This window comes from Diprion similis, chromosome 8 (genome assembly GCF_021155765.1).
Source record: "Diprion similis isolate iyDipSimi1 chromosome 8, iyDipSimi1.1, whole genome shotgun sequence".
Classification (NCBI taxonomy): Eukaryota; Metazoa; Arthropoda; class Insecta; order Hymenoptera; family Diprionidae; genus Diprion; species Diprion similis.
This window is the reverse complement of record NC_060112.1, coordinates 5,478,472-5,492,898: the sequence shown is the minus strand read 5'-3', so window position 1 is coordinate 5,492,898 and position 14,427 is coordinate 5,478,472. Positions and strand designations below refer to the sequence as shown.

Below are 14,427 nucleotides of genomic sequence, written 5' to 3'. Positions count from 1 at the left end.
ATGCATGCATGTTGTATGTATGTATATCGTTCAGTAAACTCTAGTAAAGATAAGATATATATTAGGTATTAGTATCGAGATCATTAAAATTAATAATATTAGCGTATTCGAATACTTATAATACACTGATTGATTTTTAGCTAATATTATTATTATTATACCGTTGCTGACCGAGAGAAAAAGAACAAGAATAGAAAATAAATTTAGAAAATTAACGGAAGAGGAAAAGAGAGAAATAATACATGAATGTTATAGAGAGAGAAAAGAAAAAAGAAACAAGGAACAGAGGAAAAGAAATTTGCGTATCGGTGATTTGAGTGAAGGAAATAAAAACATAATTTATTTATTGAGTTTTTTATACTGGTTTTTAAATATAATTCATGCGACTGTATTCGGAATATTAATTTATTGCGGAAAAATAAGCAGAATGTAACGCAATTTATAATCAGGATACATTATCGGCTATCCTTTAGAAAGCATTTTTTTTTTCTTTTTTTGGAGCTAGATTCAATCGATTTCGGAAATCTCGTTCGTTGGATTTCACAGCTGATTTGACACATCATCTCCCGAAAAAAGTACACGGCGTCTTATGATAGATAATTAGGTATGCAAACTTCGCTTTCGGAGGGTGCAACGAGTTACGGGTTTTTACAATACAGGGTCCTAATATTTGGTAGATATGATTATATACAATTACGTATAGGCGAATTTGCTCGAGAAGAAATATAGTTCTGTATACTCGACGATGATTGGCCGTGATTAAGAAAATGGCGTTTTTTCGCTCAGAGACGCCCGTACGTTAGAACCAAATTATCCATTCAACGTAAAATGACGTAATTTTTTTATTACTCTTCCTTACTCAATGTTTCTTCTTTTCTTATATTATAATTATATGTCGAATGGATTGTATTTATCGTTTGTTTCGTTCGGTTAATTTCTAGCTAAAGTTTGATTAAGTATTCGCCATGTTTAGCAATTACATAATTTTCCTCGGTCAGCAATTTATTTGGTATATGTATACATATGTGCCGATAGCGAAAAGTAATCTCAATTCTGTGCATATACACATGATGTAATACACGATTGTATTTATTACTACGAGAAGGGAAGTATCGGCAAAGTGAAAAAAAAATATTACGAAAAACAAAAATATAAAGAGAAAAAAAGCGTAAAAAAAACAACAACAAAGACAAGAAAAGAAGTAATTAAAATCGACGTGAAAGCTTAATCGTAACGATTAAGACATGAACGTAGCGGTTAAAATTAGTTAAGAATCGTAAGTGAAATTCAGATGAAACAAAAAGAAAAAATTGAATAATCACTAGACTACATGAATATTAGTGAATAATCCCTGGTTTTTTTTTTTTTTTTCCTTTTCTTTACTCCGGTCGAAATTACTTGATTTTTCTGCTGGAATATTTTTTCGATTCTTACATCAATTCGTTTTCTCTTTCTTCGATATTTTTTACCGCGAAATCTGTAACAGTCGGTGAAAAATAATTTCGAAAACCCTCGGCTGAGATTGAAAATTTTCAACATAGCTATTTTATTTTCGACATTACTTAATGTACGACCTCGAAAATGTTTAAGCTTAGCCGAGGTATGAGAATTGGTGAAAAAGCGAGAGGAGAATTTTACGGAAGAAGAGATAAGCGAAAGAGAAAACGTGCTCGTCGTATCAAAAGTAACTAAACAATAAAAACAAACTAGCTGTAGATGCAAGTTTAAAGTTAAGAACTGAAGAAGTTGGAGAAAAAAAAAAAAAAAAAACCGAAGTACGTAGAATCAATGAGAATCACACGAAAGATATATGTATGTATGTAAGCTAAGTAGTTTAAATATTGAATCGGCACAGGAACAAACGTGGTGTGTCCGATTGAATACGTTATACAATTGATATGAGATTATTATATATGATAATTTAAATATAGTAACATGTAATATGATCGAAATTGAAGGATATTAATTAATTCATGTAAATTAGAAAACAGAAAGTATCCAGATATATATAAATATACACACACATACATATATATATACACTTATATTTATAATATGAGTATTAAAAGGAGGGAGATTTACAATTGGTAAAACTGCACCATCAGATTGATTATATAAATAATTGTGTATATATATGAATGTAGAAAAATACCAAAATATATAATCAATAATTAAAACGAAAATAAGAAAAATGGATTTAAAATATTGATTGGTCTTTTATGGCCACGTACGACAACGAGACTGGCATTGATAGTTGTTACGGCAATTGTACGACGAGATTTTGATGCTCCCTTTTCGAAAAGAATGCGCTTTTTGTAAATATTAAATCTTCAAATCCTTTTCTCTGACAATGGTGAATTTCACTAAATCCGAGCAATCAGGCAATTCGACGATTGGGATTAAAACTATTAAAACATGGGATTTGGTAGCTACTGGTTGTATTCAAATAAAAGAAAAAAAAAAATTAATTTTCCCGCCGTAATAAGTTTTGCTCTGTGCAAAGAGTTTGGTGATTTTATATTAATAAAATTTACCCGAAATGATCAGCTGATCAGCCACTACGACGCCATATTGCCATAATAACGCGCATCCTTTGAATCCTGTTGGAGAGAAATGAAAGTGTCACTGAATAATAATTAAGAATCATTAATAAATTTGATACGTCAACTCAAAACTTCACTCGTCAATCGACGTAAGGTTTTCCACTTTACAATTTATATTCGTAAGGTGTGCAGATGATTGAATCGGAAACGAAAATCGATCGAAAAAAAAAAAAAAAAATGGTAAAAAGTGAAAGTACAAAAAATGTGAGGGATAAATCAAATTTCAAAGTTTGCATATTCGTACAGCGAGAGAGTCGTGCGTGGCAAGAAGTAGCGTGAAATTTATTCCTAGGGTTTTCGCAATGAAGAATTAAATCGTTATATTAGGTATCCCGATAAATCAGAAAGGGTGATTTTTCCGTATAAATCAATTGCTGTTTCCTATATATTATACATGCATAAATAAGTTAAACAATGATAGTTATATAGCGAAACATCCAAGTCCGACGATGAACTACGTATTTTCTTCACTCGTTGGCAAAAACGTGTGTGTGTGTGTGTGTCTGTATATAAATTACACCCGATATACGTATATATATTTCACAGGTAATCGACTCGCGATTTTTGCGAATGCGTATCTATAATCGCCCCTGGACATTAAATTACAAGGATTTTGAGCACCTTGGAACGAAAATACCTAAATATGTACATAATTATATGTAATGAGAAAATACATGCATATATATATATATATATGTCTGTATGTATACATACACACGCACCTACATAATATTCTCACGATGCGAAGCTCGATGAGTAAGAGAATAAAGATAAAAAGTAATTAAATAAATTAATAAAATAAAATAAAATAACGAGATTAAAATATTGAAGAAAATATACGATATACGTATGAATATATAAATATATATACATATATATATCTATCCTAATAGATATAATATATATATATATATATATATATATATATATCGATTACTGAGATCTGACAGCGAAGAATAATATTATACCCTAATATGTATCTTCAACCCGATCCCCCTATGCTCCATTAAACAATAAATATACAATATACAATTATATATGTATATATATACATACATACATGACATAATATAAATATAAATATTGCGAAAACTTTTTGTCGCTAAAAGTGAAGAAAAAAAAAAAACAAAAAGAAAAAAAAATACAGAGAAGAAAATTATAAAGATTAAGTTATTATCACGACTGTTATTATTATTATTATCATTATCATTATTAGTATTATTATTGTAATTTTTATTATTATTATTACCGTTGTTGATCTGATTATTATATGTTATAGATTTTATTGTCACAAAGAAGAGAGTGGGAGAGAAAGAGAGAGAGTGAAAAAAAAAAAAATTAAAATAGAAGAAACATTCTTTTCGTCGAGATCGTATTTGATCGAGAGTCTTTCATCTTGATTTACCGTTATTCTGTAATATGTTGGTTTACAGTTTTGAACCGAGATTACATTCGCCTATTAGGTATGAAAAATGTCCCGCTCGTATACATATATACATATATATTATATGTATGAAGAAGACACAACTATTTCGCGTAGGTTATAATATTATAGAGCAATTTTGTTGCAATGAGATTACTTAATCAGCCGGGTATCGCGGTTATTGACGTTAATCCTTATTTACAATCTGATTAAATACGAAGCGGACCGATTATACTTTGATTAAATAAATCCAGAACACGTGCATTATATTGTAGTAGAGGTGTACAACATTAGCGTCGTCGCAGAGTTTATAATAATTAGACAGGTGCGTATAAATTGAGCATGAATTAAATTCCTTAATGTGAGGTGAAAGTTATTATGAAACTTAAACGTGAATTAAGATCGAAAACCTCAACCTCCTTCAGCACATATATATATATATTGGATATATATAATAAGTGTGTAAATTAATGATATACATGTAAGTATATTGAAGAAATGAACGGATGGATGAATTGAAAGCTTGTGAAAAGAGACCAAAGAATTCGAAGAAAATAAAAAGAATAAGGAAAAAATTTAAATTATTAAATAAATAGAGAAGAAAAACCAACCAAGAAAGAAAAAAGGAAAAGACTTTCGAGCAAAGACGGTCCAAATAGTTGGCCTAGTTACGTTTAATGATCAATCATCTTTTTACCCCCCCCCCCCCAACCGATTGCGTATTATTATATATTCGACCATAAAGATTTTTCGAATGTATATAAGTATGTAGAAAATGTATAGATATAAATATACATAAATTATGATTGCCATTATTATTGTTGTTATTATTATTATTATTATTATTATTATATTTATCGAATTATTATTATTAATTATTGTGCGGTTTCATAGAGATAATTTATTGCTAAAGTTAAATTGTATGCATTATCCACGAATACGAACATACATTATAAATGCAATACCTACGTACACACGAAGTATTTGAGATAAGGGCGTGAGAGAAAAGTTATACATAAAGTAAGGATCTTGAAAGAAGAACGAGGAAGAATAATTAACCGCGAGACAACCCTACGAAAAGAGGGAAAGCAAAAAAATGAAATAAATAAATATAATATATCTACATATATATATATATATATATATATATATATATATATATATATTTTTTTGTTTATTTATTTAATGTTTTTGCCTTTACTCTTTACGTAGGTTATATATATATAACTATATACGTTTCCAAGTCGAATGATACGAGTGTAATAATTTATCTTGTATTATCAGACGAACTGAGAACTATACATATATAATGTATGTATGTGATACATACCTAACTAACCCACAAACATCCGAAAGACATTCTTGACAGGGCTAATTGACATGTAAAAAATCGTTTGGGCGTAAATGATTTTCGCTCATAAGTTTTATCACCCCATTACGAATCTTTACATTTCCAAGCCTTTACATACACACACGTACACACATAGAGACATATATAAGAATGTAAGACAAGAGGAAATAATGTCTTTCCAATATCTTCCGTTTAAATTATAATCAAATTTTAAGATATTATTTTTCAGTTGTTAAAACGCCCCTTTATATTCTATGATTGCCATTATTACTCCAATTATATATTATAATATACTATACATATATTATTATTCATCCAAGATGTAATAATATTCATTTGTTGTTGCTGTTATTGTTATTAATATTATTATTATTATTATTATTGTTGTTGTTATTTTTACTGTCGATATTATCATTATCATTGCTATGATTTATATTATTTGTACTATTATTATGATTAATATTATAGTATCATTTTAACCCTAGAACGGTAACGGGAGGTGAAAAAACAAAGAACGCGAATTTAAATTTCCGATCGCAAGAGAACAATTTACGTTTTCGACTCGAGACATATGAATTTTTGACCACTTTTTTGAAATTCACGTAAAAAGTTTTTTAGCTCACGTGATTCTTTATTAAAAACGAAGAAAGTTAGACCCTATAAGACTCTCAAAGATATGATGTATCCGACAGATATAATTTACAAGATTGTGCGTTTTTTCACCCCACGTTACCGGAATAGGTAAAAAAAATAAAAAAATAAAATCACGTTACCGTTCTAAGGTTAATTCTCATTCTGCGGCGAGACAATTGTTCATTTGTAAAAGAATCATTTGTACGATCATTGTGTCATTAAAATATGATTAATCATTACGAAAATATCCGATGTGTGTTCAATCCTATTTCTTTCTTCTTATGGTACCTCAGAAATTACACTGCTTTCATTATCACTTATAAAACGACGATGCGTCGGCGTGTGCTTACGGAAGTTGAATAAAAAAAGTTGCTCAAAAATCTACAGGGATTAATTCTGGAAGCTGGCGACTCCACAAGTAAGAAAAATTAGAGAATAAGAGAATAGAGGTCCTACTTCTAGTTAATGTGTTCCGAAACACTCAGGTTTTCTCATGCGGTGGAAAGAAAATAAAATAACAGTACGAAACTATTTTCGAGGTCTTCTACAAATAAGTTCAGTTCACCAAGCTCATTAACAATTTCTCATTCTTAGTGAATACCTTGGTAAAAGACAAATTGTGGATTTCATCGATTTTGAATCTGTGATTAGTTCCAAAAAGCGTGAAGCTAATTCTCTCATACAACAGATCGTTCCTTTGATTCGATGAAAAATGGGTTTCTTTGAAAAAGTCATACCAACGCAATTAAAAATCAGACTTTTATGTCTATTCCTATTCCAAAAGTGTGACTGATACAGAGCAACAATTATTCGTAATTAAAACTCTCATCGGACGCTTATCTGCACGCTGCACAGATATACACGAATTATATATGTCATTGTCACACCTCGCAGGTGTTACGGAATAAAAAGAAAAAATTGGTAAAAAAACGACATCACCGTACTTTAGACGACGTATAATTGATAAGAGAATCGACACTTTATTCCCTATACAAACACCTCTAATAGGTGAGTAAACGGGCCAGCTGCATGGCTAAACGGATTGTATTGAAAAATCGCTCAACAATGTAACTACGTGTGTAGAAAATAGATAATCTATCTGGTGATCAGAAATAGGTCTCTCAGCTGCGCGATAAGATGAAAACGTTTGGCCGATAAAGAATCAAGATTTTTACCGGGATTTTACACCGGCTTCGATTCGGCTGGCCAGTCTTCACCGGGATTCAGCCGACCTCAACCCCGTTTCAAGTTCGGGTGTGTGTACGATGAGACAGTAAGTTCTCAGGTCCGACAAACAGTATTAAATTTTCACCGAACCGTTAGGTGAACGGTGATCTCGTTTTACCTGGGAACGGAAAAGGCAAACACCAAAAAACTCGAGGTGAGATTTTACTCTGAAAATAATCAACCAGAAGCAATACGTCAGCCGTTACTTTCCAAATCAAAGTACAGGAACTTCGATAAAGACGTTCATTTTTCAGAATGATGAATTCTTCTCTCATCGTCTTCCTGGTTTCACTTATCCTCGCTTCATCCCTCGGCGACGATGAATATACCTGCGTGTGGTACGGTCAGTGTTACTCGTCTGGGGTAGCGACCTACAATTGTCCATCATCGTCGACTGGTCAGCTGATCAATAACTCGACAGCAGAAGCGATCCTCTACGACAGATGCCCGCACTTTTTCGAGAATGAAACTGGTTAGTTGTGCCGTTTAAACTTTGACTTTGAGCGTATTTCGAGAATCGATCAAGACAGGTAAAAATACTGATGTAATTATATGGTCTCGAAATCGATGTTCAGATACTCCTCTCGTGTGCTGCGATGCTCAGCAGATCATCGACATGGACTCGAGCATGTCAATGGCTGAAGGTGTCTTCGGGAGGTGTCCTACATGTTCGAAAAACATGTTCAGATCCATCTGCGACTTTAGTTGTGCTCCGGATCAGAGCAGATTCATGTACAACGTTGAAATCCTGAACGCTACTGTGAACGACGAGGTCGTCCAGTACATAAACGAAGTTCAGGTTTGGTAGAAAATTCTAAATTATAAATGCAGTAGAAATGTTGCTCATAATGGTAACAATACATCGGTGAAGGAATTCTAATTCAGTGAACACTAATATCAGTAACCATTTGCAGAAAGATTAGTATGATTGATTAATTGCATTTTGGATAAAAAAAAATTACTGGTGCAAATAAGTCGAACATATATTTTCTGCATGAGTAATTCTGGTGCCTGGACACTAATAAGATCGCGATTCAAGTTTCTGTCGCTCTCTTTTCGCAGATCTATTTAGGGGAAGAATACGCTGAAGGTACCTACAACTCGTGTTCAGGTGTTCTTCACCCTGCTAGTGGAAATTTGGCTATGGATTTGGCATGCGGATCTTATGGAGCCAGCAGATGCACGTATAAATTGTGAGTCTTGCAGATTTATCGAATCGTTAGAAATCCTATTTGATTCGATCTGTTCGGGAATTGGAAAACGATTTCCCACAATCATGAATGTATATGCGTGATTAAGTTTGTGTAAACGGCAGCGTCACGCGGCGTCTAATTAGCTCATTGACGCCGATAAAGTGTTTTGGGTTGATTGACAAGGCACCTGCTGAAATTGTTGGTCAGCTACAGGGCTTCGCGGCATAAAATTCCCCTGGTTAGATAGCAACGAGATTGACACCGATGCCTCGATGCCATGTTACAATCTATGCATAGAGTATCTGCCCGCTTGTTGAGTCGAGCAAGATTGCCACGATAGACTTGGCTTAGCATGCACGTGTGCTCAAATCTTCCAGTTAATCGCTAATCAGCTCCGAGATTATTATTACTACTAGTCTCACTGATTATTTCGACTCTAATAGGAGACTCTGAATTCATTGTAATTAATCGATTATCACGAAACCACTTGCTAACGCATATTGCTAACTTGTATGATTTGCGGGATTCATCAGAAGTTATCATTGCGTCATTGATAATATGTATAACCGAGACAATGTTTTCCTACCACGCTTTCAACGAAAACATCTATCTTCTTACATGATTTGGTTAACGATAATGATGCTAAAATTCTCGAAGGTGGTACGAGTACATGGGAACAGTGAGCAGCGATGGTCTTGTCCCTTTCCAAATGACCTACGTATGGGACGCCGAAGACTCTTTGTCGTCGAATAGTTCCTTAAACCCCGAGACAAAGACCTGCGACGAGGCTTACGATGTGAGTAGTTCAACACATATGATTACACAAGTATCAAATCTTTTCTGACCTGCATTGTCTCAATCCTTACAATCGAATCTTCCGCTTTCAGAACTCTTCACTGGCCTGCAGCTGCGTCGATTGCGATGATAGTTGTCCCATAACCGAACTAGATCTGGATACAAGCACTTTTCTGTTACTTGGAATCAGCGGTTGGGGTATCATTGCTGGAATAATCGTCATTGTCTTGAGCGCAGGGTCCACCACGGCTGTGACGTTGATAAGAAGGAAATATCCCGTTTCAGGTGAGCTCCCGTTCTTCTTTGAGCCTTTGACAGTAGGACCTTGCATTCAACGAAATACTTCATTTTAGGTAAATCTTCTTCTTTTGGATCGAAATACCACAACGCTGGTGAAGCGTTCAACAGATATTTGGAAACGATCTTCAGGGCCTTAGGATATGGTGAGAAAATACATTAATTAACGGGGCATTCTCTTCGACGTACTTACTTGGCGACTTACTTGACCTTTGAAGATATTTATCGAAGTTTATTTCAACAGGATTCGCAAGGCAGCCGGTACTCGTTCTTTGCGCCTGGACATATTTAATCATCCTTATGTGCTACGGTATAAAATATCTGTCGATAACCACGAATCCCATTGAAATTTGGGCAGCACCAACGAGCCAGTCGCGAATCGAAAAGGACTTTTTCGACGAGCATTTCACCCCGTTTTACCGTACTGAGCAGATCTTCATCAAGCCTGTAGGACTCGACACGGTATGACGATTTGTCCATAGATACTGTCCCGAAAATTACCAATTTATTCTTCATTGTTAACGTGTTTATCGGATTTTCTAGATATTACACAATACCACCACAGATGAGCTGGAGTTTGGACCAGTTTTCAACAGAGAGTTCTTGCTGGCTATATACGACCTTCATCAACAAATCATAGACGTGAGTGATACTGCACGAAATGTGACTGTTGTGACTGGATAACAATTCTCACAACTGTCACTTGCATTTAATCAATGAAAATTCACAGATCGGTCAGGACACTGACGAAGGTTTGGAAAAAATTTGTTACGCTCCAGTCCAAAACGAATTCAGTGGTGGAGTGACGCTGTCACTCTGCACGGTCCAGAATATCTGGGGTTACTTTCAGTACAGTCTTGATACTTTCAACGAAACGTCAACATCCGGTGGATATGAAACCAACTATCTCGATCATCTCTACAAATGCCTACAGTAAGCTATTCCATTTAATCTCAGCAAATTACTGTCTCTGCTGTGAACTCACAATCATCATTCTCATTCAATAAGTCAAACTGTGGATGAGTTAACCAGGAATGTTTTTTAACCCCAGGAATTCTTATAATACCGATTGCATATCCACGTACAAAGGGCCGATCATCCCTGCAGTAGCTTTGGGTGGTTTCCTTGTGGACGGTCAAGAGAGCTACGATTCCGCGGACTATATAAAGGCGACTGGGCTTGCACTCACGTACATGGTAAACAATCATTTGGACGAAGAATCTCTGGCGCCAGCTCTGGCTTGGGAATCAAAGTGAGTATTCAGCACGAGCTTTCACTTCTTTTTCGAAAAAAGTCGGTCATCGGTTACTTCCGTTATTCAGAAATTGAGCTGACGCATAATACTCTCTATCAATGAATAGGTTCATAGCTTTCATGGAGAACTGGGATGCTAACGAACGACCTGACATGATGGAGATTGCCTATTCGACCGAACGGTCAATTGAGGACGAGATCGCGAGAACCTCAGAAGCGGAAATATCGACAGTGGTAATCAGCTACTGCGTTATGTTCGTATACATTGTTCTAGCCTTGGGAAAGTTCAGTGCGTCAATGAATTGTTTGGTAAGTTGGAGAAAATCGAAGCGTACCTTTCCAGTTATTCATTCCATTGGAAAAAAATCCAACTTCTCCCATTTTTAAGGTACACAGTAGAATAGCGCTCAGCGTCAGCGGAATCGTGATTGTTTTGCTCTCGGTCGCCTGCTCCATCGGAATATTCGGGTACTTGGGAGTTTCAACGTCGTTGTTGGTTATTGAGGTACGCTAGACTATACCGTCATCGGAGTTCGTCCCTTCCTTGACCGTGTAATTAACTTCTTATTTGCACCAGGTAATTCCATTCTTGGTACTCGCCGTCGGAGTCGACAACATTTTCATCATGGTCCAGAATTATCAGAGGAATCCAAGGCAGCCGGAAGAATCGGTGCCTGCCCACATTGGCCGCATTGTTGGATCGGTTGGGCCCTCCATGTTACTGACTAGCACTTCGGAATGTCTTTGCTTCCTGATCGGTAAGTTGAAAAATCGGCTTTGAAAAAAGCAGGAAAGTACAGTCTGTATTACAATCTCGGCATTCATACGGTACGATTATAGGTGGACTTTCTACCATGCCTGCTGTGCAAACGTTCGCCTGGTATGCCTCAGTCGCTATCGCGTTGAACTTCTGTCTTCAAATCACCGCCTTCGTTAGCCTTTTGGCTTTGGACGCTGAACGAGTCGAGGTGAGTGTACTAGAAGAATGGAAATGAGGCACGTTTCGATGGTAAAAAGAAACAACGACTTCGACTACTCGACTAACAGTTTGAAATAGAAATTCTCTTCCTAAGTGACCAATTATGCTTGCAGACCAACCGATGGGATATCTGCTGTTGCTTTTCCGTCAACGCGGATGAGAAACGAGAGCCGGGTAAGGGGCTGGTGTACTCGGTTTTCAAACGTTACTACACTCCTTATCTCTTGCTCAAGCCTGTCAGGATCGTTGTCCTGGTTCTATTCACCTGCTTCCTTGTCATCAGCATTGTTGTATGGCCGAATGTTGAAGTGGGCTTGGATCAGCAGTTGGCCATGCCTGACGATTCATACGTTCTCAAGTACTTCCAGGTGAGATATTCACCCTCTCTTAGGCATGGAGAGTGAAATCACTTTGACAGATAACGATTACACTCTGGCTTTTATTTTCATTTTATAGTACATGCAAGAATTGCTTTCGATGGGACCACCCGTTTATTTCGTTGTAAAACAAGGACTTAATTATTCGCTGGACGGTGTTCAAGATATAATATGCGGTGGGCAAGGCTGCAACGTTGATTCTTTGAGCACACAACTGTACTCGGCGGCAAAACAGTCCTCAGAGTGAGTCTTCCCATTAATTGAAACTGTACTACGAAAATCTGAAGTTGTTTATCACTGTTTTATATCTGAATATCATTTAAAACTTAGGTTTGTTATGCATAAAACCTGAAATGAAAATTATTTTTCTTCAGATCGTATATTCAAAATGCAGCGTCATCCTGGCTTGACGATTACTTCGATTGGTCGACCATCGATGGATGCTGCAAGTATTACTACAGTAATAGTTCCTACTGTCCACACTCCATCGGTGAGTGAATTGAATTTTTACTTATACTGGGCATAAGATTCGCAAAGCGATTCGACACAGCAATAAATAAAAGAAGAAAAATGCAAACGAGAAATCGATTTCAAATCCACAGGGTCAAGTATTTGCGGCACCTGCTCTATCGGTACTGACGATTTCGGAATCAGACCGGATACTGAAAGCTTCAGGACGTACCTTGATTACTTTTTAACGGATATTCCTGACGAGACTTGCGCAAAGAGTGGTTTAGCTTCGTACGCAGACGTAAGTAGCTATAGCCTATTCAATTTACCAGGAAACTAAACTACACGGTAAGATTAACATCTTTCAATGCAGGCGGTAAATTACTACACGGATCTGTACGGAAAAATGGATGTCGGTGACAGCTACTTCGGCACTTACCACACGCCATTGAAAGACTCCTCGGACTGGTACGAGTCGTTGAGAGCTGCCAGATCCATTGCTGCTAACATAACGACTATGATCAATAACGCTGGCGTCGCTGATACGGAGATCGAGGTCTTCCCTTACAGGTCTGATAGTTTCGTCACTGAACTACTTTGCTCTGGCACTGCCTTGATGCACCGTTTTGCTTCTTCCAAATCATAGTTTTTCGATACTTTTTTACGTGCTCCAAGTTCTTCGGATCTAACGACTGATACACAATATTCATGTTTCACAGCGTCTTCTACGTCTTTTACGAGCAATACCTGACGATCTGGACAGAAGCCTTGACCTCCCTGAGTTTGTCGGTTGTTGTGATATTTTGCGCCACCTTCATCTTGACCGGACTGTCCCTCTTCTCAGCCTTCGTCGTTGCCTTGAACGTTGTCATGATCGTGATAAATCTGGGAGGAGTGATGTACTGGTGGAGCATATCCCTGAATGCTGTATCATTGGTCAATCTGGTCGTGGTAAGTTTCTTTCAATCGCAAAAAACTCACACTTTTCTCGTCTGATTCTTCCATTCTATCCTTCATCAGGCGATGGGAATATCCGTCGAGTTCTGCAGCCACATCGTTCATTCGTATTTAAAACAAAAGGGCTCAAGTAGGATGGAAAGAGTCTCTGAGACTTTGACTGGAATGGGAAGCTCTGTGAGTAATTTGTTTTGTTAAAGCCTTACTGAAGATGTTTTGTTTTCATTCTGTTAATGATAAACTTCAAAAAACTTTCCATGCAGTAAAGGAGATTAATTGATATGAACATAACGGTGCTTTACACCTTCGCAGGTGTTCTCCGGCATAACACTGACAAAGTTCGCTGGTATCGTGGTTTTGGCATTTGCCAAATCTCAAATATTCCAAGTATTCTACTTCCGGATGTACCTCGGCATAGTTTTGATCGGCGCAGCGCATGGTCTCATATTTTTGCCGGTTCTGCTCAGCTTCATAGGTAAGTGAATTGACAAATGGGTTACGAATCTTGCTGATTGTGTCTAATCGTAAGCTTATTCATCTCACTTTCAGGCCCAGAGAACGCTGGTTGAAACGGACTCGGATTTTGTACAAGTGAACACTTTCATCGGGAATAAGAAAACTCAAAACTGTAACAAAAATAAAGTGCTTTATTTTAAGTAATTCGCGAGGTTTAATTCATCATTTGTACACCCATACACTGTAACCTGCAATTTGATATTTATACAATCGCCTGAATCACGACCTACTCAATATATCCTGCATCGCGTAACTACGTGTAATCATGAAAATCATGGAAATTTGCGTTTACTTCACGCACAACTGCACATTGAAAACATCATCGTCGAAAACATCGTTGAAATTAACCAATGTGCTGCTTCAGAGTGAAGA

At 36.3% G+C, this 14,427-nt stretch overlaps 1 protein-coding gene across 1 annotated transcript; it reads left to right on the top strand.

Annotated features, from left to right (window-relative positions):
• Positions 1 to 7,184: 7,184 nt before the first annotated feature.
• Positions 7,185 to 14,197, top strand: LOC124408435 (NPC intracellular cholesterol transporter 1 homolog 1b-like). Its single transcript, XM_046885322.1, has 24 exons — positions 7,185 to 7,391; positions 7,492 to 7,709; positions 7,813 to 8,036; positions 8,300 to 8,430; positions 9,088 to 9,226; positions 9,318 to 9,510; positions 9,579 to 9,668; positions 9,767 to 9,984; positions 10,066 to 10,164; positions 10,253 to 10,455; positions 10,574 to 10,774; positions 10,884 to 11,085; positions 11,165 to 11,281; positions 11,354 to 11,534; positions 11,617 to 11,744; positions 11,869 to 12,123; positions 12,212 to 12,375; positions 12,507 to 12,622; positions 12,735 to 12,883; positions 12,956 to 13,152; positions 13,302 to 13,533; positions 13,603 to 13,716; positions 13,852 to 14,014; positions 14,089 to 14,197. Exons 2-24 carry the CDS (start codon positions 7,493 to 7,495, stop codon positions 14,106 to 14,108), a joined length of 3,753 nt encoding a protein of 1,250 aa, XP_046741278.1. The 5' UTR covers positions 7,185 to 7,391; position 7,492; the 3' UTR covers positions 14,109 to 14,197.
• Positions 14,198 to 14,427: the final 230 nt, after the last annotated feature.